Below are 20,811 nucleotides of genomic sequence, written 5' to 3' on the forward strand. Positions count from 1 at the left end.
AATAGAAGAGTATGGGATATATGCGAGTTGTGGCTCGTTAGGTTGGCTCCACTTGAATAGGCAATCACGAGTTGTGGTCGGTGATCTTGCGAATCTTGTGTTGAGAATACAAATAGTGGTTCGTATTGGAAACTCCACCTGGCGTCACGGATAGTGGTTCGTAACAGGATAATCCCGCATGTGTATCTACAAGTTGTGGTTTGTGGAGGTGGAACCACGAGTTGTGGCTTGTTGCAGCAAAAGATATCTTAAGGTCATCATCTCAGAATGTAGAACGTGGACGAACATGGTGGTGGCCATGTTTTCTGGAATCAGGGGATGGAGGTTCCCCAACGAGAGTGTGTGCACACTTTATTTTTGGTTAATAATTGTTTATGTTGCTAGCTCACCCTATCCGCTTGTGTTTGGCGATGATCGTATAATACATGAGCATATGCTATTACATGTGGAGTTGGTGAGGTTTAGAGGTCGGAGTGGGGCAGCATGGGAACCTTTATATGAATTATATTTAATATTTTATAAATAGTGATTTATTATCAGTCAATTGAATTGAATTTATGGTTTTGAACTCCGATGTATTTAATAAAGTATGATTTTTTCCCACGTTTTGAGAAAGAAATTTTAATAAATGCACAATTATTACTATCATTGTTTTTATTTTATTTAAATTAGTAATATCTGATCATGATGTTTCAACAAAGACGGGTCGGCTTAGGCCAACGCCCAAGGTAGGCCATCCTAACAACCGATATTTGTCGGGTTGGGTTGATTGACGAAATGGATGGTCCAAGGCCAATTGTCGAGAGTGGCCGACCTAAACTGAAATTTTAATAATATATTTAAAAAATTAATATGTTTTTCATGTTTAACACATGTTTAAAAGGGAAGCCCATGGGTTGACCTTGACCCATAGAATTTTTGTGGGTTTTTGGTCATGTAGGCTTTTTAAATTGAAGGCTTTTTGGACTATAATCCACGTGGGTCAAGGCTAAATCCTATGGACAAGGCCAAATTGACAACTCTTTAAACCCATTTAATGCCATTCATTATGTGAAATTGCCATTATCCTTGGTTGGAAGGTAATCATATATCTATTTAATAATATGTTTAGTTATTCCTTTGGTCACTATATTTTTTTTTTGGACTCAAAAGTCCCCATACTCTTTAAACAAAAACAATGTGATTTCTTTGTGAATTCAACATTAAAATTGTTCAAAGATGATTACATGTGAGTCCAAACCCTCTTTTCTTTTTTCTTTTTTGTTACACAATTTCACAAAAACCGTTTTCTTCAAATCCAAGATAGACTCCTTTAGAACTAAGATCACAACTCTATAATCTTCGTTTTTCTCTACTATATCATCATAAATAGATACATAAACCTAGTTGTGACTTTTAAATACATTTTCAAGACTAGAGGAAGATATTAATGATAAAAAACAACTCTGTATAAAAAACTACAAAGAATCAATTGAATCAAAAAAAAATATACATAAAAGACAAAAAAAAACTACGTAATGCGAATTGATTCAATAAAAAGAAAAATTGTGATCAAAATAAATCAAAATTCAAAATATAAATACTAAAATAGTAATTAAACCTAATATTTTATCAATATAGTTTTTATTTTACGAAATTTGGTATTTCTGTTAACAAAATTTTTCAAACAAAAAAAACTATCAGTGCTATTGAAAAACATGGTTATTGATGAATATATATATTATTATTTTTAATTACTTTTAATCTTAAAAGTTTTTATTCAATAAGAGAACACGTTGATGAGATTAAAAAAAAAAACTTATGCTCGACTTTCCGGGTTCTTAAATATATACTTAGTTGGGAAATTACTTCTCATATATTTTAATTAAATCACTTTTGAAAAATAATATGTGAAAATATTTTACAAGCAGTGGCGGACGATAATAAGAGATATGGTCATGTCTCCCAAAAATTTTGATTTTTTTTTTAATTTATGTAATTAAAATTCTTAAAATTTTTAAAATTATGTATGCCCAAAAAATTTAATTTTTTTTATAATTTATGTAATTAAAAATTTTGAAATTTTTTAAATAATGTAATGTCCATAAACTTTTTTAAATTATGTATAGTATATTAAGAATCAAAGAAAAATAAAATAAATTTTTTTATTTGATTTATAAATCATAATATTTAATATTAATTGATAATAAAATTTGAATCAAATATAATAAAGAATAAAAAAAATTATTAAGATATTTTGTATTTGTTTCATGAATTTTTTACATATTATTCTCATATTTTAATTTTACTTATTTTCTTTAAAGAGAAAAATAATTGTTGTCTCTACTCTTATCTTTTATATGTTCTCTTCCATTCTTGAAATTTTTTTTTTTGTCTTACTTGATTATTTTAGGAATATAGAAAGAAAAAATATTGTGCTATGTGTTTTTTCATAATTGACTTTTAATTGTAACTTGATTATTATGAAATTTTATTTTAGCATTTACGTCTCAATTTTTGATTAGATTATGACAAATTATTCTTTAGTCTTAATCTTAAAAAAATATATTGGTGAAAAATAAAAGAACAAATTCATATTTTAAAAATGATAAAAAGGAAAACTGTGTGTGAAGATGAAAACAAGACAAATTTAACTTTTTCACATATATTCTAAACCATGATACTACTGACTCAATTGTCCAATTATAATTTTTTTTTTCTTAAAGTTTAAAGAATTACTGGTGAGCTATTACTATAATAGAAAAAATGTTTTTTGTAACGAAGATTATCAAAATAAAATTGCTGAATAAAGATGAAAGATGGATTTTTTGCTGACAATTTGTTTATTTATATCAAAAAAGAAATAGTTGAAAATTTTAGTTATGGTCCAATTATTGATGAGTTCAAGAATATAAAAGAATAAATGACAATAATTATTATTTGTTTATATAGTTATGATTTTACTAAATTATGTATTCGTTATCTTTATCTTAGTGACAATAATTAAATATATGAATTTTTATTATATTATTTTGATTTTCCTAAAATATTAGTCAACATCCACCCCTTTATACAAGTGATTCAAAGCAATTGCTTTTATAAAAAAAACTAAACAAAAAAGTGTAAGTAAATTAGAAAAAAGGAATACTGTACATACACTACACATCCATATTTTTAGTAACAGACTAAAATGTATTGGTTGAGTTGAGTGTTTATGTATGCTTTATGACTATGACTTTGAATAAACAATTTTTTTCTTTTATTTATTTATTATATATATAGATATAAGAATTAACATTATGACAAATCTTTTAGAATTTATATGATGATCTTATATAAAAAAGTAACTTTTAAAAAAGTTCAATTAAATACATCACTTAACAAAACTGTGTCTGCACTCTTTGTTTTTGATAGTATTCATTTACTGGTGTTGATTTGTTGAAGAACTCACAGTTGTAGCAGTCATAACACATCGCGAAAATGGGTTCGTTGGGTCGGAGGAGCATGTCCACGGTGGCGAAAGCGGTGGCAGAAATCACCGGCACCGGCAACACCAAAATCCGCAAGTCTTCTAGTGAACTCTGCACCTTCCTCGGCATCCCTCGCCACTCTCGTTCCGAAGTTGCTCTCATTCTCTCGAAGTTTATCAAACTCTACAATTTCCGGGTTCTCTCACCTTACCTCACTCATCATTTCCAATCTTATTTTACACTTGATTATATAACTGTGCTTCCTAGTTCGTGAGGTTAAATTTAGGGTATTACTAATATGATATGTTTGGTCTGCAGAGTCCTGGTATTAAAAAGGACAAGATTTGGGAGCAGAATTTGCAAACTTTGTTGCGTGGAAGAAACACCGTTGGTTTTCCTGAGATTGCTAAGATACTGTCTCCGGAGTTCAGCCAGGGTGCCATTAATGTAAAGGACAATAACATGGATTCTTCAATGGATAACACAAAGGGGAAAGGTTCTCAAAAGAAAGGGAAGCCTTCTAAGAAGTAGGTCTTCCACATGCTCATCTTTTTAACACCCAACTTAGATTTTTGAAAGTTGAAATTTTGTGTTCGCATAATCTGCAATTTTGCGCCATTATGTCATGAGAGTCAGTTTGATTGGCAACCTTTGGTTATTGTGTTGTTGTCCTTCGATATAATGTGATTTCATTCCCTATTCCCTTTTAGCAAATTCATAACTTACATGATATACTTGTCCTTTGGTTTAAGAAACGGCAAAATCTGTTTTCATTTCGTCTTTTTAGTTGTGCTGTGTCAGATGAACATTTCCGGTATTATGCCCAATATGAATGAAAAAAGATTGTTAGGTTGTCAATTGTGCAGTGTTTGATTGTTTTCTTCAAACCTCCAAGCCATAACTTAGCAATTCATTGTGTGAACTACCGATGAGGCATGAACAGTAACCTAAGATGTTGTAGAAGTTCTCTGGTTGTATCTTTTATAGGTACAGATGCAAGCTTTTTAGAAAAGATCTGATAATTTCCACTCGATTAGAAATTAATAGTGTATGCACTGGGTGTAAAGAGTTTTTACAGCGTCATTCATTCGCAGACTCCCTTGTATGATAAGTGAGGTGATTTTTAAAATAACTATCTTTAGAATCATACTTATGAAGATTTTATATTGATTGGCGTATAAATTTTGTTTACCCTGACAATATGTATAAATTAGGTTATAATGACTAAATGAATCTCCTTGACAAGGGACTACCTGCACTACATAGCAGACTCAAAATATCATGGTTAGACATGAATTAAAACCAGAAAAAAATTCCTTGAAGCCAAAGTCCAGAGACTTCTAGCGGTAGAACATAAAAGAAAAACATGAGAAGAGTTGTGTTCTTGCTTACTACATGAAAAGAGTTGTGTCGCATGGCTATCAGAAGGGAGTCTATTAAGAGTTTCCTAAGAATCAGAGTTTTAGTTGGAGGGATTATGCAACCGAATACTCTTACTCCAAGAACATGGATGCGAGGAAGGATAAAAATAAGCACAAGTTAAAATCAGATGTTATAGATTCTACACTCTCGGTACTTGTTGCAGAAAGGTAGGAATAGACCCATCCCAAGCATCCACAACCCTAACTTTGAGAAAGTGTTTTGCGTTAATAAGGATAATAGAAATTTGAGCTGTGTTGTCATGAGAAAACTATTTGTCTTTCCAATTGTTTTTATATGCCCCATTATCGGTTGTCCAATATATGCTTTCCAAAATAAGAGTTCGAAATGAAATTTCTAATTCATCTATCAACATTTCTTGATATTTCATTACGTTAGTCGGGTTAAAATCCAACACAAAACTAATATTGGAAAAGTTAAACCATATAGTTACGATTGGAATTGGGGAGAGTTGGTTTGTAACCAAAAAAATTTGAATATGATGAGTTCTGAATCATTAGTCAACATACATGAGATATCATAGGCACCTCTTATAAAAAGCCCATAAAACAATAGGTTTGTGAGTTTTTTATTTTATTTTTTTGGCATGTTCATCTTACTCATCTCTATTCTATGTGAGATTCTCAATTCCATATTTGAATTCCTCACAAATTGCTCAAAAATTAGTAGGATTATGGCAACAGAATAGAACTTCTATCATTATGAGTGGAGGTTAGAATATAGAGTAACGCATGGCTCAGTGCAAATCTTAAAAGATTTTCCCATTTGCTTAGAAGAAGTACCATTATCTTAAAACATTGATAGTTTTATATAAATGTCATTACAAATTTATACAAACTCATAATCCGGTAGCACTGGCATACAGTAGTACTTGTATGATTATATCGAACCAGGAAAACGTGGTAATGAAGGCAAGATATTACACTTAAACAGACTCAAACACTCAAACATTACAAGAAGCTTGTTGCTACTTGCTATGCTTTCTGGGCTGAGCAAGCTTGTGAAGTAGACCCTGACTGAAAATTGAAAAGAATCAAATGTCGTGGAGTTATTTCCTAACTTTGTGCTCAAGAAAGAAAGTGTGAAAATTTCCTCACCACACAGGCATGGACATCATCACAACCACACAAGAGCTTCCCATTGAGAGTATCCACAGCTTTAAAAGGTCCTCCTCCTTCACTTCTCTGCAGATCCCCAAATTATAACAAATATTAGCATGAATGAACCAAAAGTTTATGCTTCAGCAACAAAATTAGTAGCAAAAGAGAAAATGTGCCAAAGTTCTACCTTGTAATAGTCAACAGCAACATAATTAGCCCACCTGTTGCCAGCAGCACCATGACAGGTTTTCAGCATGTCAGTGAGACCTCCAGAGTTATCTTCACATGTAATTGGCTTAAGTGGAAAAGTGCGAAAATAGTTTATCAACACTAAGGACTTGCTCTTGTCATCAAGAGGAGAAGATTCTTTTCTATTTGGACACCTTCCTGCTTTTCTTCCTCCATCTCCATCTGACGAAAATTAAGATCACATACCAAAATGGAAAACTAACAAAGGAATAAAAATGTTTTTGTGAAGCACAAGATTTAATGGTTGGTGATATCTTACACTGATTTTCAACCATGTAATTCCACTGGTATGCAATGCCTTCACTTTGTTCTTTAGACTTTCTTGAAGTGAACACAAGTAATCTTTGATTTTTAGCAACCATATCACTCACAAGAGGCCAGTCTCCTCCTTTTTCTGGCATTCTCGTCACAGGAAACCAAAACTTCATCAAACCAGCTTCTGTAAAGACTCTTGTCAACCCTTTGGGTGTTTTAACATAATCGTCCAGTATGAGTGTGACAATTTCCTCTGGGTTGGTAGATAGAAAAGCTGCAACTTCCTTAAGTGTATCTATAGCTGGTTCCTACTTGTAGAATACAAAGTTAGCATCTTTGTGTAGCTGAACTAATGTTAGCATAAATGTTTGTATTTTTGTAGAGGCCAAAAAGAAAACATTACTGGGAAGATGAATTCTACATACAAAAGCTGTGAAATCATGGCAGTGGCCTCGAAATGAATGACATAACCACACATCTCCATCAAAATCATACGTATCTAGCATTAGTCCCCGAACTCCATTCTACAGATGAAACACAGATGGCAGAAATAATGAACCTTGAACATCCTTGCGAGTAGTAGAAACAGAACATCATAGAAGTTAACAGAATATAAGCCTAGTAGTAACGAATAACATACTTTTAGCTGCTGCGTTACACTGTCTTCTTGATTAGTGATGGTGGCTCGAGGCACTCCTGTGTTAGATGGTTCTCCATCAATAGCAAAAGAATTGTGTGTTGTCAAAAAGGCATATTTGTTGAATGGAAGAGAATTATTCTATACCGAAAGAAAACAAACAGTTAAAAAATTGATTAAGAAGAAACACTCCTAAATTTCCTTTTCACTCTATAGACAATGACATATCTCATACTATAGCTTAGGTTTCTCTTTTGGTATCCAAAAGTAAATATAATAATACAAAGTCCTGAAAATTTTTCATGATTTTTTCAAATAATAGCAGTTAATATTCATTTCATGTAAAATGATGGAACTAGTTTCTAGCCTACACCACCAGAACCAAAACCCTGACAAGTGTTGGCATTTAAAAAATCTTTAGACCTGTGTTGTGACAGTTTCTTGTGAAATAAGGCAAAGACCAAGGAGAAGTCAGAATCTTACTATGAGCTTGAATTGATCTGTGACAGAAGATCTCACACACCTAGAGCCTGAAAACCCAAGTGGACATGAGAAACAATAGAGTCCAGTTCCACAATCACCATTAGACGAGCACTCATCATTTAGCTGATCAAAGATTGAAAACAAATATAATACCAATTTTGAAACTGAAAAGTAAAAGGCATGATTCAAATAAGAGGTGGTAGGGTATACAAACCTTGCATATTCCATTAGAGCAAGCAGCATCAACACAGTAACACAAGGGAAGAATAATGGCCAAAAGCAAGCACGGAAGAGAACTCATTTGTTCTGTGACAAAGTTGGAATGTCTGAAAGGAAGTGATAAGGAAAAGGTAATCACAAAAGCTCTAATATATGTTAAAAATGAAAAGATGGAAGGGACTCATGGCATTCTCAATTCTTATGAGCAACAGAAGGGTAAGAGGTTATGTATTTATGCTGCATTAATTATTGGAAATAAAGGCAACTCAAAATAGTATTTCACTAACGTGAATCTGAAAGTGTCCCAGCTATCTTCTACTTTAAAGAACGACACCAACAGTTGAAGGGCTGTTTTGGATTTTTATTTGAGTGTTAGATCCTGGTGTTGACGATACAAGATTCCGGTTCAACAACTATTGTTGATGCTACTATGGTAGAACAAAATATATAACTTTTTCCTGTATATGTAAGTTACAAACAAACGCAGGAAAGATTACTTTTTTTTTTTAATCAAGTAAACTCATAAATAAAATGTACATGCATATTGTGTTGTTTTCAAGACAACTTTGGACTAATATTTAGAAGAGAAAAAAGCAGGAAACTAACTTGCGTCACGAAAAATATTTATTGATCCTAAGTAAGCATGTGTGAAGAAGTGAAGAAGAAAAAAAAAGTAGAAAACTATTAAGTAAAGAGATGATTTGAGAATTGTAACTTGGTCTCTTGGGTCTATATGAAACTGTGTAGTCATGTGTAGTGAAAAAAATTGCAAATTTTGACAGAAAAATTGTGTTTAATAATATTTTTGTATATTTAATAATAGACGTTGTTTGGGTGTAGTATGTGTGGAGACAAATCTAGCATGGTTTATCATAATCCGAGAGTCTTCAAGTCTAAAAAAATTTATCCATAGCTTTGTATAACTCTGCTGCTACGATGTACAGATACGATGTGTGTATTAGATATGACATATATTCAATATGTCGATACGTTTATTTTCAAAATAATAGGATACGATACGTGATAAATATATGATATATGAATATTGAAAAATGTACAATAATTCTTACAAATATAATAAATATATGATTGTTAATGTGTGAATCCAAATTTCCTAATTAGAGACCAAATATTTTGGTAGCCAAAACCTAGTAACTAATGTTAGTGACCAATTTAAAAATCAATTCATAATTGAAACTATTTTAATTATCAATTTAAAGACCAATTATACTTTTTTGAAACTATTTTAGTTATCAATTTGGTCATTATATAATGACTAATTATTTTTAGTCACTAAAATTGGTTATTATTCAAAGATTTTATTGTAGTGTATTACGATTTTATAAATTAAATACTTTATAAGTATCGTTCAAGTATCAGACACGATTTATATTGGACATTGATACGTGACCCAAGTTGAAGTATCGATGCATCATAGCTCTACTGTGATATACCACCGGAAGCGCTTAAATATGGAAAAAGAAAAAGCTTTACAAGAACTGTGAAATCACAAAAATTGAACAGAAACATGAAAAATACAACAACTGTATTATTTTTGCTTATATTTCTCTTCCTAATGGCCTTTGGCTCATCACACTCTTTCACACATGTGCTCTCTCTTGCAACAAAAATGCATTTTCAAGAATCATAACCACTTCACCCATCGTTGGCCTCTCTTCAACTGAAGCCAAACATCTCTGAACAATCTCAATGAACACTTCCCAACAAGAAGGTGCTATTTTTCCAATAAGAGATGGATCAACAATCTTCTCAAGAACCCCCTTCCTTTCATCATCAAAAGCCCACTTAACAAGGTACTCACAATCTCCACCTGGGGTTAAAAAACATGCTTCCTTCCTACACACAATCTCTAACATTACCACCCCAAAAGAGTACACATCAAATTTCTTTGATAACCTTCCAGTCATAAAATACTCAGGCTCCATGTATTCCAAACTAACCTCCAAGTTCTCCCTCAACTCAACTCTTGGTGGCTTTGGCCTTGACTCCTCTTGCGGGTGCTTCTTGCAAAGTCCAAAATCCGCCACTTTAGGCACCAGATTACGGTCCAAAAGAACGTTGCTTGATTTCACAGCACGGTGCATGATGGGTATCTTGGTTTCAAAGTAAATGTAGTGCAGTCCACGAGCCACCCCGATGCAGATGTTAAGTCTTTGTATCCACGACAAGGGAACAGCACTGTTTTTGTTGGTGCCATGCAAACAATCATGGAGGCTTCCATTGGAGACATAATCATACACAACAAACTTGTCATTTTTGTGCTCACAGAAACCAACCAAAGGAACAACATTTGGGTGGTGTAGTTGACACAGAATCTCGACTTCGACCCTGAATTCTATATCACGATCTGGGCTTTTAATCTCGAAGTGTTTGATGGCTACGTCTCCATGGCCTTTGAGGTGGGCTTTGTAGACCTTGCATTGACCTTCTCCACTGACAATTAAACTCGGCATGAACCCATTTGTGGCTGCTTGAAGCTCAGAAAAAGAGAAGCGGTGACAGAGCTGTTCTATTGGATTAGAGTTGCTTGTGGTTTTGGATTTTGTGGTGGTGAAAAATGGAAGACAGGGAAAAGGAGCCATTTTGGGGTGGAATGGAAGATGCATTGTTCTTGCTGCTATGAATGGATGGCTTGATTCAAACTCTGTGGTCAAATTTGTGGACTTGACTTGAAAAGTTGTGATCTTTAATGTGATTGCCATTGATTGCTACAATTTGTCATCTACCCTTGGGAGAATTATCACGCACAAAGTCAACTCTTGTGGAAGTGTACACTGATCCAAAAGTTACGTTGAAGAACCCTTTAACTAGTAAAAGAATGGATTGTGTGTTGTGAAAAAGGCATATTTGTTGAATGGAAGAGAATTATTGTTTATCATCGGATGTTATCGTTACTTTTGTTAATACTATATTGTCGTTGTTTTAATTGTCCCTTGTATTAGATTTTTTATTACATCACCATTGTTATTGTTACTGTAGGAACCGCAATCACCACTTGTTCCCAAAAATTTTCCCACCGTTTTCACATCACTCTTATCATTATTATCATCATTTTGTCACCATTATTATCATATCCTTATCGTAACTATTTTAACAATTGTCATTATTATTAGTGTTAAGATGCAATTATTGTTGTCATAATAATGATTGTGATTTGCATTATAACTACTTCTTTCATTATTATTATTATTATTATTATTATTATTATTGTCATCATATTTATTATGATTGTTACGATTATCCTTATCCACTTTTTTATCATAATATACACCAAACTAGTTCTAATTTGCATGCAATATTTATGTTACATCATCAATATAGAAAGTAAAACATAAATTAAATACAATAAAAAGAAATAAAACTAAAATTCCGCCTTTCATTAACGATGCAAATTTGTAATACTACTGTAGGAAAAAAAACTAAGAATATAAAGTGAAATCACATTTTCTTAAAAGCTGACATTATATAAAAAGTAAAAAAAGGTTTTATATAAATTATTAGGAAGGAAGTTCAATAAACTAATTTCAGTTTTTTATTATATTTCTTATATTTTCTTCTATTAAAAGCATCTAGACTTTTTTTTTTCCAAACATATTTTAAACTCAGTAAATTTTCACCACGAGCCCAAGTTGTCATTGTTGGTTTGACAAAATTACAAAAGGATAATAATATATTTTTTTATCTACTCTTAACTCGTTATTTTAATTGTCATTCAATTATTTATTTTAATTTTTTTTAATAATATGATGTGATAATCTAAAAATGATTGAAGTGGTGTATTACAAATGAATAAGAAAAAGGTTAAAATATTTGTATCTATTATGAAAATCCAAAAGGCTTCACATTACTTTTGAAAAAAGTATCTTTTTAATTAGAAAAAAACATTTTATTCGTTATTTTTAGGAAATGAATACCGTTAAATGAAAAATGAATCATTAACGAAAAATATTCGTTGTTTTGAAAAGCACCAAGTGTACTTGGGTAAATAATTCTTTCATTATTGGTTTTCGTGTATTTGTTGAATATAACAAGAGTATGCAAATGTTATGCATGGTTGCCACGTGTCTTGAACCCTAATTTATGCATAGCCGAAAGTTGAGAAGGATGATACATTATATCTAATTAATTGTCTATTTCAGAATGTGGATGCATTTGTGGCTTGTTTTTATGGTATTTTTTTTCTCATGTTCTATTAATATCTTGAATGAGTTGGATTAGTCTAAGAAATTAGTGAAATAAAAGAAATTAAAGTTTTGTATTTAATTTTAAAAAGGTTTCCAATAGGTATATATATTAATAAGTGGAGATAACTTATAAATTGTACCCTATACAAATAGGATGAATCCTATATGCATGATATGTTTATTACACATATTGGTTTGAATTACTTTTCTCATATAAATAAGGATTATTTTAAGAAAATGTTTGTAAAGTTTTCTTTCTTTTTTTTTAAAAGAAATATGAAAAAAAAAATCTTTACAAAATTAAGTTACAAATAAGCTTTAAATAAATTATATAATAACTTTTACAAATTAGTTTTTGTATTTTTATTTATTAAAAAAAACTTTTTTAATTTTTGAATGAATATTTAATATATGTTTGAAAAAGATATATTTAGGTGGGTGATATAAACTATTTTCACATCCTAGCTACCATTGTTGAAATCTTGTCCACATGAATTCCAACCACTTATTTCTTTCTATCAAAATTGTTGTCCACATGAATTCGATCCAGTTATGTGAATTGCTTATTACATATTTTCTTTTTCTATAAAATGTTAAGAAAGAAAACAGTAAAATAAAATTTTCTATAAACTAAAATTAATTTATATGTCAGATTTAAAATTTAAAATCTAAGAAAATATAATTTGAACTTTTCTATTTTTAATGTTGTAAACAAATTCTAAACATAATCCTAATACATATAATAAGGCTCTATGAATGATAGTATCAATCATGCAATTTTTTTTTTTTTGTAATTGTGACTACAAGAAAGTTAAAAAATAGCGTCTACCCAAAATGGACACTAGTAGAGATGTAAAAAATATCCGTACCCGCGGGTATTCGCAGATAAAATCTGCAATGGGTAGGAAACAAATATTAAAAATGGATACCCGCTACCCGCGGGTACGAGTATTTTTTATACCCGCATGCTAATGGGGCGGGTAGGAGTATCATAATATCCGTACCTGTGGATACCCGTACCCGCTAAACTTTAATTCACAATCTTATATATATATATATATATATATATATATATATATATATATATATATATATATATATATAAATATATATTAGTAGAAAACATCTGACCTAACTTTGTCTCATGAATCAATCGGAAAAAGTGGGCTGGTTAATTAAAGCACTAATTAAAGAATTTTCATTGTGTTGAACGTCATTTTATATTTATTTTATGATTATTTGGACTTGTATGGACTTGAGTTTGTTTGAACTTTATTTAAAATTTATGATAGTAATGTATTTTATTTTATTTTATTTGAATTTATGATTAAATATTTATTTTTTAAATAATTTTGTAAATACTCACGGATATCCGCGGATATGAAAAAAATAGACGAGTACCTGCATAACGGATACTTGACGAATATGAGTATGAGTACGGGGCGAATATTTATCCAGCGAGTAGGGTATGGGGAGCTACTACCCGTACCCTACCCGCCTTGTTGACATCCCTAGACACTAGACATAAGCTGACGCTAATGAAAGGGTAACATTACTCTATCTTTAAATCTTTAATAGATGTAAAATTGTTAGGATACCATTTATATTAAAATAGTGGAATTAATTCAATATCACTAAATTGATTTAATAAACTTGTTCAATAAAAAGAGGATTATCTCCCTTCGTAACAATAGCCTCTAGGAATAAACACAAATGCCAAGAATATCCTCTGCTTTTTAGTCATGGATCACTTTTATTTTTCTTTGTACACGTATGGATCATCCATAAATCTCAGAATTGATGGCTATGAATATGATTGTCGTATAATTAAAGTCCGAACTGAAAAAAAAAAAGAGAAAAGAAAAAGAGAGTGGAACTCCAACCAATAAAAAAGACAAAATGTTTATTTAATTATTATTAGTTATCTTTTGTCCATAAGCTACTCAATATATATAGAGTGATGGTTAAATTTATATTTTTTCCTTCTTTATGTAGTTATGTAGTTGTCCACTGTATTAATTATTCCAGCATCCATAATGGTGGAAGAACCAGTAACCACAACCTTATATTCGAGAAAACCAATGCTTAAATTAATGCATTCAACCACCAACCTAGAGAAGTGCTCTTTGCTTACCAAAATATCTTATATTTTCTGTCCTCCAAAGTCCAAATTAATTATTAAAAATCCAAAAACAGCACTTCAACCGTTGCTGTTGTTCTTTATAGTTCGGCGATAGGTTATGAAAACTGAAAAGTTAACAAACCTTTCACACTCTCATTAGTCCACCACTACATCTAATGTTTTGAATTGATTTGTCTCCAATTATTAATGAAAGCAGCATACCTTCTTTCCCTTTCAATCTTGGAGTTCCTTTTTCTTCCTCACCCAGAACAGAAAATCCATCATTGCATTTTTTTTCACTATAAATTTGACACCTTTTTGTGATTATCTTTTCTCATTCACCCATTTCAAGTCCTTTCACGAATCCCACAAGTCATTGTACAAATGGGTTTTCGTGTGTTCTTGCTTGTGGTTGTTATGCTTCCGCTTTGTTATCGTGTTGATGCTGCTTGCTCTAATGGAAAATGCAAGGTTTGTGTACCCTACACCATCTGCTTTTGAATTATGCCTTTAATTTCTCTGTTTTCAACTTTTTTATCACATTCTTTTCGAATCTTTGATCAGCTAGATGATGAGTGCTCTTCTAATGGCGATTGTGAAGCCGGACTCTACTGCTTCTCTTGCCCACTTGGGTATTTAGGCTCTAGGTGTGTGAGATCATCCATCACAGATCAATTCAAACTCATTGTAAGATATTATTTCTTAAATGTCAGAGTTCTTAACATGCTATCAAGTGATAAAAATTCAGAGACAATTGGGGTGATTCAGATTCTGGTGAATTTTATATTGTCTGAACATTAACTGCCTCTTCGGGAAAAATGTAAAAAAAAATTCAGTAAATTGTATTTTTTTAGTTTGGATACTAGTTGTCGGTGCATATTCTCTATTCTTTTGTTTCGGAATCTTTAAATTCAGTCTTTAGAGTTGTTTCATCTTAATCTGTTGTTTATTGATTGTTTTTTCTGTTTAGAATAACTCTCTACCGTTCAACAAATATGCATTTTTGACAACGCACAACGCATTTGCCATTGATGGAGAACCATCACACACAGGTGTGCCTCGAGTTACCATCACTAACCAAGAAGACAGTGTAACCCAACAGCTAAAGGTATTATTTCATTCATTATTAGTTTCTGCTAATATTTCTGATGTTCTGTCTCGTGCAAGTGTTTAATGTCACTGTCTTCTTCCATCAATGTTTCATTTGTAGAATGGAGTTAGAGCACTAATGCTAGATACATATGATTTTAATGGAAAAGTGTGGCTGTGTCATTCATTTCAAGGCCAGTGCTATGACTTCACAGCTTTTGTATGTAAAAATCATCTTCCCACTTCTGTTTCTTTACAAACACTAATGAATGACCAACAAGTTCCTCAACACAAAGACGCTAACTTTATAATCAACAAGTAGGAACCAGCTATAGATACACTGAAGGAAATTGCAGCTTTTCTATCAGCCAATCCAACAGAAATTGTCACGCTCATATTGGAAGATTATGTTAAAACCCCAAAAGGATTGACAAAAGTCTTCACGGACGCTGGTTTGATGAAGTTTTGGTTTCCTGTGAGTAGAATGCCAAAGAAAGGAGGAGACTGGCCTCTAGTGAGTGATATGGTTGCAAAAAATCAAAGATTACTAGTGTTCACATCTGTCAGGTCTAAAGAACAAAGTGAAGGCATTGCATACCAGTGGAATTACATGGTTGAAAATCAGTGTAAGATAATACCAACTTCTAAATTTCTAAGGCTTCTCTGTTCTTTAATAGACACTGGTTAAATTAAAGGAAAATACGAGAATATGTTATACATTTATTCTTCCTTACATTGTCAATTTTCATTTTTGATGATCTTAAATTCATCAGATGGGGATGGTGGAAGAAAAGCAGGAAGCTGTCCAAGTAGAGCAGAATCTTCTGCTCTCAATGACAAGAGCAAATCCTTGGTTTTGGTAAACTATTTTCGGTCTGCTCCACTTAAGGCAATCACATGTGAAGATAACTCTGGAGGTCTCATTGACATGCTACAGACCTGTTATGTTGCTGCTGGCAACAGGTGGGCAAATTATGTTGCTGTTGATTATTACAAGGTAGAACTTTGCCATATTTTTTGTTTTCACTACTATTTTTTGTTGTTTGCAGCAGAAACTTTTTTATTCATTCATGCTAATATCAGTTATAATTTGGGGATCATTGTGCAGAGAAGTGAAGGAGGAGGTTCCTTTAAAGCTGTGGATACTCTCAATGGGAAGCTCTTGTGCGGTTGTAATGATGTTCATGCCTGTGTGGTAAAGAATTCACTCTTTACTTTCTTGAAACAATCATGAAGTTATTGCATAACTGTCCAACAATTGAATTATGATTCTTTTCGTTTTCAGCCTGGATCTGCTTCACAAGCTTGCTCAGCAAAGAAAGCATAGCCACAAGATTCCTGAAATGTCTAGATTTAGAATCTTTTTATGCAAACAGTTTTACCAGATTACATGTTTGATTCACAACTACAAATGTGTAATAGTAGTTACCAGAATATCTTTTAAGGTGGAAGTGACATTTGTAGGAAACCTTGGATGTTTCAAGGTGAAGATACATATTGTATGCAGATTGGAAAGTGTTTTAAGAAGAGTGTCCTTAAATGCAAAGGATTGTAAAAGTTCAACCTTGGTAAAACAACATAAAGAAATCAACCGTAAAAAAATGGTTGTAAAACCTCAACATTCCTGAAACAACCATAAAATATATGCATTTGTTAGAACAATCGTATTAAACCAGCCTCATCAAAATCGTTGATCCTAGAAATGAAGTAATTCAATTCGCCTAAACAGACAATGGGATTTTAGTATTAGAATGCGCCTCGCTAATATCTGCAATTTCTTGTAGTTGCAGAGCATACTTAAGCTTCCCAACCACGTCATTCATGGACGGTCTCTGCGTCCCAATTTCCGACAAACAACTCACCCCAATCTTGCAAAACATTCTAAAGCATTTGGGCGCGATCTTCCCATTCAACGTGGGGTCCAATATCTGAGCCATTGTCCCATTTTGGTAACAATACCTAACCCAATGACAAAGCGACTCTTGCATCGGATCCGCGGTGCGGATCAGTGGCGGACGAGCGCACAGTACCTCAAACAGCACTACCCCGAAAGAGTACACGTCAGACTTTTCCGTCAAATATTGCCGTTTATAATACTCTGGATCTATATACCCAAAGCTTCCCTTCATGGCGGTGTCGCCGACATGGGCCTTGGACTCAACCATGGGCCCAATTCTGGAAAGCCCAAAATCCGAAACCTTGGCCACCCACTCCTCATCCAACAAGATGTTCGTGGTTTTCACGTCGCTGTGGATGATCGTGTATGCTTTGGCGCCACTATGGAGGTAGTGAAGCGCCTGCGCTGCGTCGATACAAATCTGCAAGCGTCGCTTCCATGGCAACTGAGGCTTGTCGCTGTTATATAGATGGTCCCGGAGGTTGCCACGTGCCATGAAACTATAGACCAGAATCATCTCCTCCTTGCTGTTGCAGTAACCGATGAGAGGAACAAGATTGCGATGGCGGAGCTGCGAGAGCAACTCGATCTCGTTTAGAAACTCTTCAGCGCCCTGCTTTGAACCCGGTTTGTGGCGCTTGATAGCCACCTCCATCTCGTTCAGGAACTTTGCAGGGCCATTTGAACCCGGTCTGAAGTGCTTGAGAGCCACCGGCATGAAAATTCTGCGGATGATGCCCCTGTACACGTGGCCAAATCCCCCGACGCCGGCGACGGCAGCGTCGTCGAAGTTGTTGGTGGCGGCTTTGATCTCCACGAGGGAGAAGCGCCGGCAGATGAGCGTGTTGGTTGACAGTTCGTGTGAATTGGTTGACAGTTGGTGGTGTACTTTGGTTGAGAACGAGCATAAATTGAACTTGGATATTACACACCAAACGACGGCGAAACCAAGAAACGAGACCAAGACGAATACCACCCCTGCTATGATAATTTTATGTTTTGTGATGTAATTCGTGCTTTTTCCGATTGATAAGACGTTCCTTCTCTTTCCGACTGCAAGATCGTTCTGCACGTTAGGTCTGGCGAGGTTGTTGGAGTCGCTGATTTTGAAGATCTCGAGACCGCTCAAGCACGGAATGCTCGAATTCAAACAAGGATGCAATTGGAGCGAGAGACTAACCATTTTCTGAGTATCCATTTTGGGAATCAAAACGACAAAATTTCTCTGCACGGGTAAACCTTTATGTTGGTTGCTCCATCTCATAACATCAGCGTGATCCTCAGCCAGGTCGCTACCTATGTAAATGCAGAACAACCTGTCAGCGATGTCAGTAATGTTCTGGTCAAGTTTACAAAAATGGAGCCTGACCAAGTAGTAGAAGCCAGAGTCAACGGGGAAGTCCCAAGTCAACTTAGATCTCTCCGTGATACACGCTGTTCTGTACAGTTCCTTGGATGGCACGTAACCATGGTTCAAGGTTATGTTCATCTTACCATACACGTCGCCAGCGAGATCATTACTGCTACAATTTTCTTCTTCAATTAAATAATGTTCGTCTTTGTCGGTCCAGTTTCTGAACAAACCGATGTCTTTTGGCAGCCAAATTCCTTGACCTCCTACTTTGATCCTATACTCTGTCTGCAGAACAGTGTCGGTTGTAACGCTGTACGAGGCATCGGTTCCGACGAGCTTGAAGTCCGCACCATGTGGTGTGGTGTAATTGAGATCGCTTTGGATAGAAAATACCTCGATTCCGTTGATGAGAGCGTGGGAGTTAGGTTGTGAGGGAGTGAAGCTGAGGTTGAGTGTCTCACCGTTGTGAACGTTGACCACGTACTCTCTGAAGATGAATTCCGTGTCTTCCGCGTTGACGTTGAAACCGTAGAAGAGTGTGAATTGGTTGCAATGAACGGTGAAAGATGCTTGTGTACGGGGAAAGGAAGGGTAAGAAGCTGGGTAGAAGAAGAGGCGAAGGAAATAGGAGCCTGGGGTTACGGGGAAGGAATAATTGAATTGGGAACGAGACACACGTGCTGTGTTGTAGGGTACCTTAAGGGTGGAATTAGGTTGTGGTGTTGTTGGGTTGGAGGAAACGGTGTTGTCTTGATTAGAGAAGAACATTGAACCTGTGTCCCCTGTCCATGTTCTTTCACCGTCGTAGGATGTTCCAGTGGTGCCGCAACTGATTGTGACATTGTTGACTGTGGTGTAAGCTTGGAGGTGCGTAAAGAGTGTAGAGAGGTGGAGGAAGAATTTGAAGATGGTGACACTGTTGAACCTCATTATAAGGGTGAAGTCGTATTGTGAAGGCTTAATGTTCTGATTTACTATAAGCTTGTAGTGGTTGCTGAGAAGCACAGAGGAGACAGGAAGGTTCGTTGGACTGAGAGCCAAACCTGAAAGAAAGTTGCAACTCAATCTTCATAGAGCAACGTTTGTTTGACACGTAAAAACAAAAAGAAAATGATATCCTGACTCCATATTTTGATTCCATACTTGATTGGTGGATTTTATTTTTTAAATTAAAATTAATTTTTTTGAAGCATTTTTCGTCAGACGTGGCTTGTAGCGGACGAGTTGAACCGTTTCTCTTTTCTCCTTCTCCCGCGCACTCAGTCGAAAACTCTGTTGTCTCCGCACAGTCGCCGCACGAAAACTCTCTTCTCACCGGCAGGGTGTGCATTGTAGATGGCGAAGGGTTTATTGGTAAAAAATTTTAATATTCTTTCCTTTCTCCCCCGCGCTCACTGGTATGAGTTCTGACTTCACCCCCTTTTGTGGTCGCAGTTGTAGGTTCTCTTGTGACCAGCAACACCAACGGTTTCTGGAGTGGTTCTTCTGGCGAAGGAAGATAGCAGAAGATAGCACAGTGTGGGTTTGCGGAATCTCTGTGGCGACTAAACCTTGAAAGGGTTAGGGTTTGCGGACAGGGAGGGCGTTTGCTGTGGAGGAGTTCAACCGTTTGTCTTTTCTCCTTCTCCCGCGCACTCAGTCGAAAACCCTCTTCTCTCCGCACAGTCGCCGTTTTTCTTCCCATCGGCAAGGTGTGCAGTCTAGATGGCGAATGGTTTTTTGGTCGAAAATTTGATCATTCTTTCGTTTCTCCCCCGCGCTAACTGGTATGAGTTCTCATTTCACCCCCTTTTGTAGTCGCAGTTGTAGGTTCTATTGTCACCGGCAACGGCAACGGCTTTTGGAGTGAAAGGGAGTTCTGACGAAGCATCTCCTCCATTGTTCAACCATTGTTTTCAAAGGTCGCAGTTCTACGAAGGACCGGGTTTGTAGCAGATTGTAGGTATGACGATTTTTTTTCTATTTGTTGTCTTAGGGTTTGTTTTGTTGCGTCAAGATAATTCTTAGATGTCCTGATTGTTCTTCATGGATTGACCAGCCATCAGGATATGAACAATTTTTTTGTAAAGATTTACTGTTGTTTTTCTCTTTCTGGCTTCGGTGCATATCACCTTCCAAATTGCCAAGATATAAACTATCATGCAAGACACACCTTGTTGAAAATTACTGCCAGAAAAATACACAATCAACATAGGGAGCTGTACACACTAATTTTACATGTCTAGAAGAGTATTCCCAAATGAAAGAAGGAAAGAAAGCTACATAAAGACAAAACAATAGTGAATGCAGTAAAAAAAAACGATGCAATTTTA

General features: G+C 34.5%; 3 protein-coding genes and 2 pseudogenes across 4 annotated transcripts; 2 read left to right on the forward strand and 3 right to left on the reverse strand.

Annotated features, from left to right (window-relative positions):
• Nucleotides 1–3,363: 3,363 nt before the first annotated feature.
• Nucleotides 3,364–4,307, forward strand: LOC114181311 (uncharacterized). Its single transcript, XM_028067732.2, has 2 exons — nucleotides 3,364–3,645; nucleotides 3,768–4,307. Exons 1-2 carry the CDS (start codon nucleotides 3,460–3,462, stop codon nucleotides 3,978–3,980), a joined length of 399 nt encoding a protein of 132 aa, XP_027923533.1. The 5' UTR covers nucleotides 3,364–3,459; the 3' UTR covers nucleotides 3,981–4,307.
• A 998-nt stretch (nucleotides 4,308–5,305) lies between these two features.
• LOC114181310 (PI-PLC X domain-containing protein At5g67130-like) lies at nucleotides 5,306–8,013 on the reverse strand. 2 transcript variants are annotated; one of them, XM_028067730.2, is made up of 8 exons: nucleotides 7,828–8,013; nucleotides 7,614–7,736; nucleotides 7,134–7,271; nucleotides 6,919–7,017; nucleotides 6,498–6,801; nucleotides 6,177–6,400; nucleotides 5,987–6,073; nucleotides 5,306–5,905 (listed from the first exon to the last, which is right to left on the reverse strand). In XM_028067730.2, exons 1-8 carry the CDS (start codon nucleotides 7,912–7,914, stop codon nucleotides 5,864–5,866), a joined length of 1,104 nt encoding a protein of 367 aa, XP_027923531.1. In that variant the 5' UTR covers nucleotides 7,915–8,013; the 3' UTR covers nucleotides 5,306–5,863. The 2 variants fall into 2 exon arrangements, with proteins under 2 accessions (XP_027923531.1, XP_085528435.1); XM_085672309.1 differs by having other exon boundaries at nucleotides 5,306–6,073; nucleotides 7,614–8,000.
• A 69-nt stretch (nucleotides 8,014–8,082) lies between these two features.
• On the reverse strand, nucleotides 8,083–10,586 carry LOC114182620 (putative receptor-like protein kinase At5g59700; annotated as a pseudogene).
• Nucleotides 10,587–14,150: 3,564 nt separating this feature from the next.
• On the forward strand, nucleotides 14,151–16,811 carry LOC114181147 (PI-PLC X domain-containing protein At5g67130-like). Its single transcript, XM_028067507.2, has 8 exons — nucleotides 14,151–14,630; nucleotides 14,724–14,846; nucleotides 15,130–15,267; nucleotides 15,370–15,468; nucleotides 15,571–15,874; nucleotides 16,022–16,245; nucleotides 16,357–16,443; nucleotides 16,534–16,811. The coding sequence occupies exons 1-8, from the start codon at nucleotides 14,544–14,546 to the stop codon at nucleotides 16,573–16,575; spliced, it is 1,104 nt and encodes a 367-aa protein (XP_027923308.1). The 5' UTR covers nucleotides 14,151–14,543; the 3' UTR covers nucleotides 16,576–16,811.
• A 58-nt stretch (nucleotides 16,812–16,869) lies between these two features.
• On the reverse strand, nucleotides 16,870–19,748 carry LOC114180426 (receptor-like protein kinase FERONIA pseudogene; annotated as a pseudogene).
• Between the last annotated feature and the right edge of the window lie 1,063 nt (nucleotides 19,749–20,811).

Source organism: Vigna unguiculata, chromosome 4, assembly GCF_037176805.1.
Source record: "Vigna unguiculata cultivar grain cowpea cultivar isolate G323 ecotype 2 chromosome 4, ASM3717680v1, whole genome shotgun sequence".
NCBI lineage: Eukaryota > Viridiplantae > Streptophyta > Magnoliopsida > Fabales > Fabaceae > Vigna > Vigna unguiculata.

Bases quoted from the DNA above. Each gene is read 5' to 3' on its own strand.
- LOC114181311 (XM_028067732.2), top strand. From the start codon at position 3,460: ATGGGTTCGTTGGGTCGGAGGAGCATGTCCACGGTGGCGAAAGCGGTG. The intron at 3,646-3,767 runs GTTCTCTCACCT...TTTGGTCTGCAG, and splicing joins TCAAACTCTACAATTTCCGG to AGTCCTGGTATTAAAAAGGA.
- LOC114181310 (XM_085672309.1), bottom strand. From the start codon at position 7,856: ATGCTGCTTGCTCTAATGGAATATGCAAGGTTTGTATACCCTACCACC. The intron at 7,272-7,613 runs GTAAGATTCTGA...CTTTCGGTATAG, and splicing joins CAGATCAATTCAAGCTCATA to AATAATTCTCTTCCATTCAA. The intron at 6,802-6,918 runs GTATGTAGAATT...TTCTACAAGTAG, and splicing joins GCCATGATTTCACAGCTTTT to GAACCAGCTATAGATACACT.
- LOC114181147 (XM_028067507.2), top strand. From the start codon at position 14,544: ATGGGTTTTCGTGTGTTCTTGCTTGTGGTTGTTATGCTTCCGCTTTGT. The intron at 16,246-16,356 runs GTAGAACTTTGC...ATCATTGTGCAG, and splicing joins TTGCTGTTGATTATTACAAG to AGAAGTGAAGGAGGAGGTTC. The intron at 16,444-16,533 runs GTAAAGAATTCA...TTTCGTTTTCAG, and splicing joins ATGATGTTCATGCCTGTGTG to CCTGGATCTGCTTCACAAGC.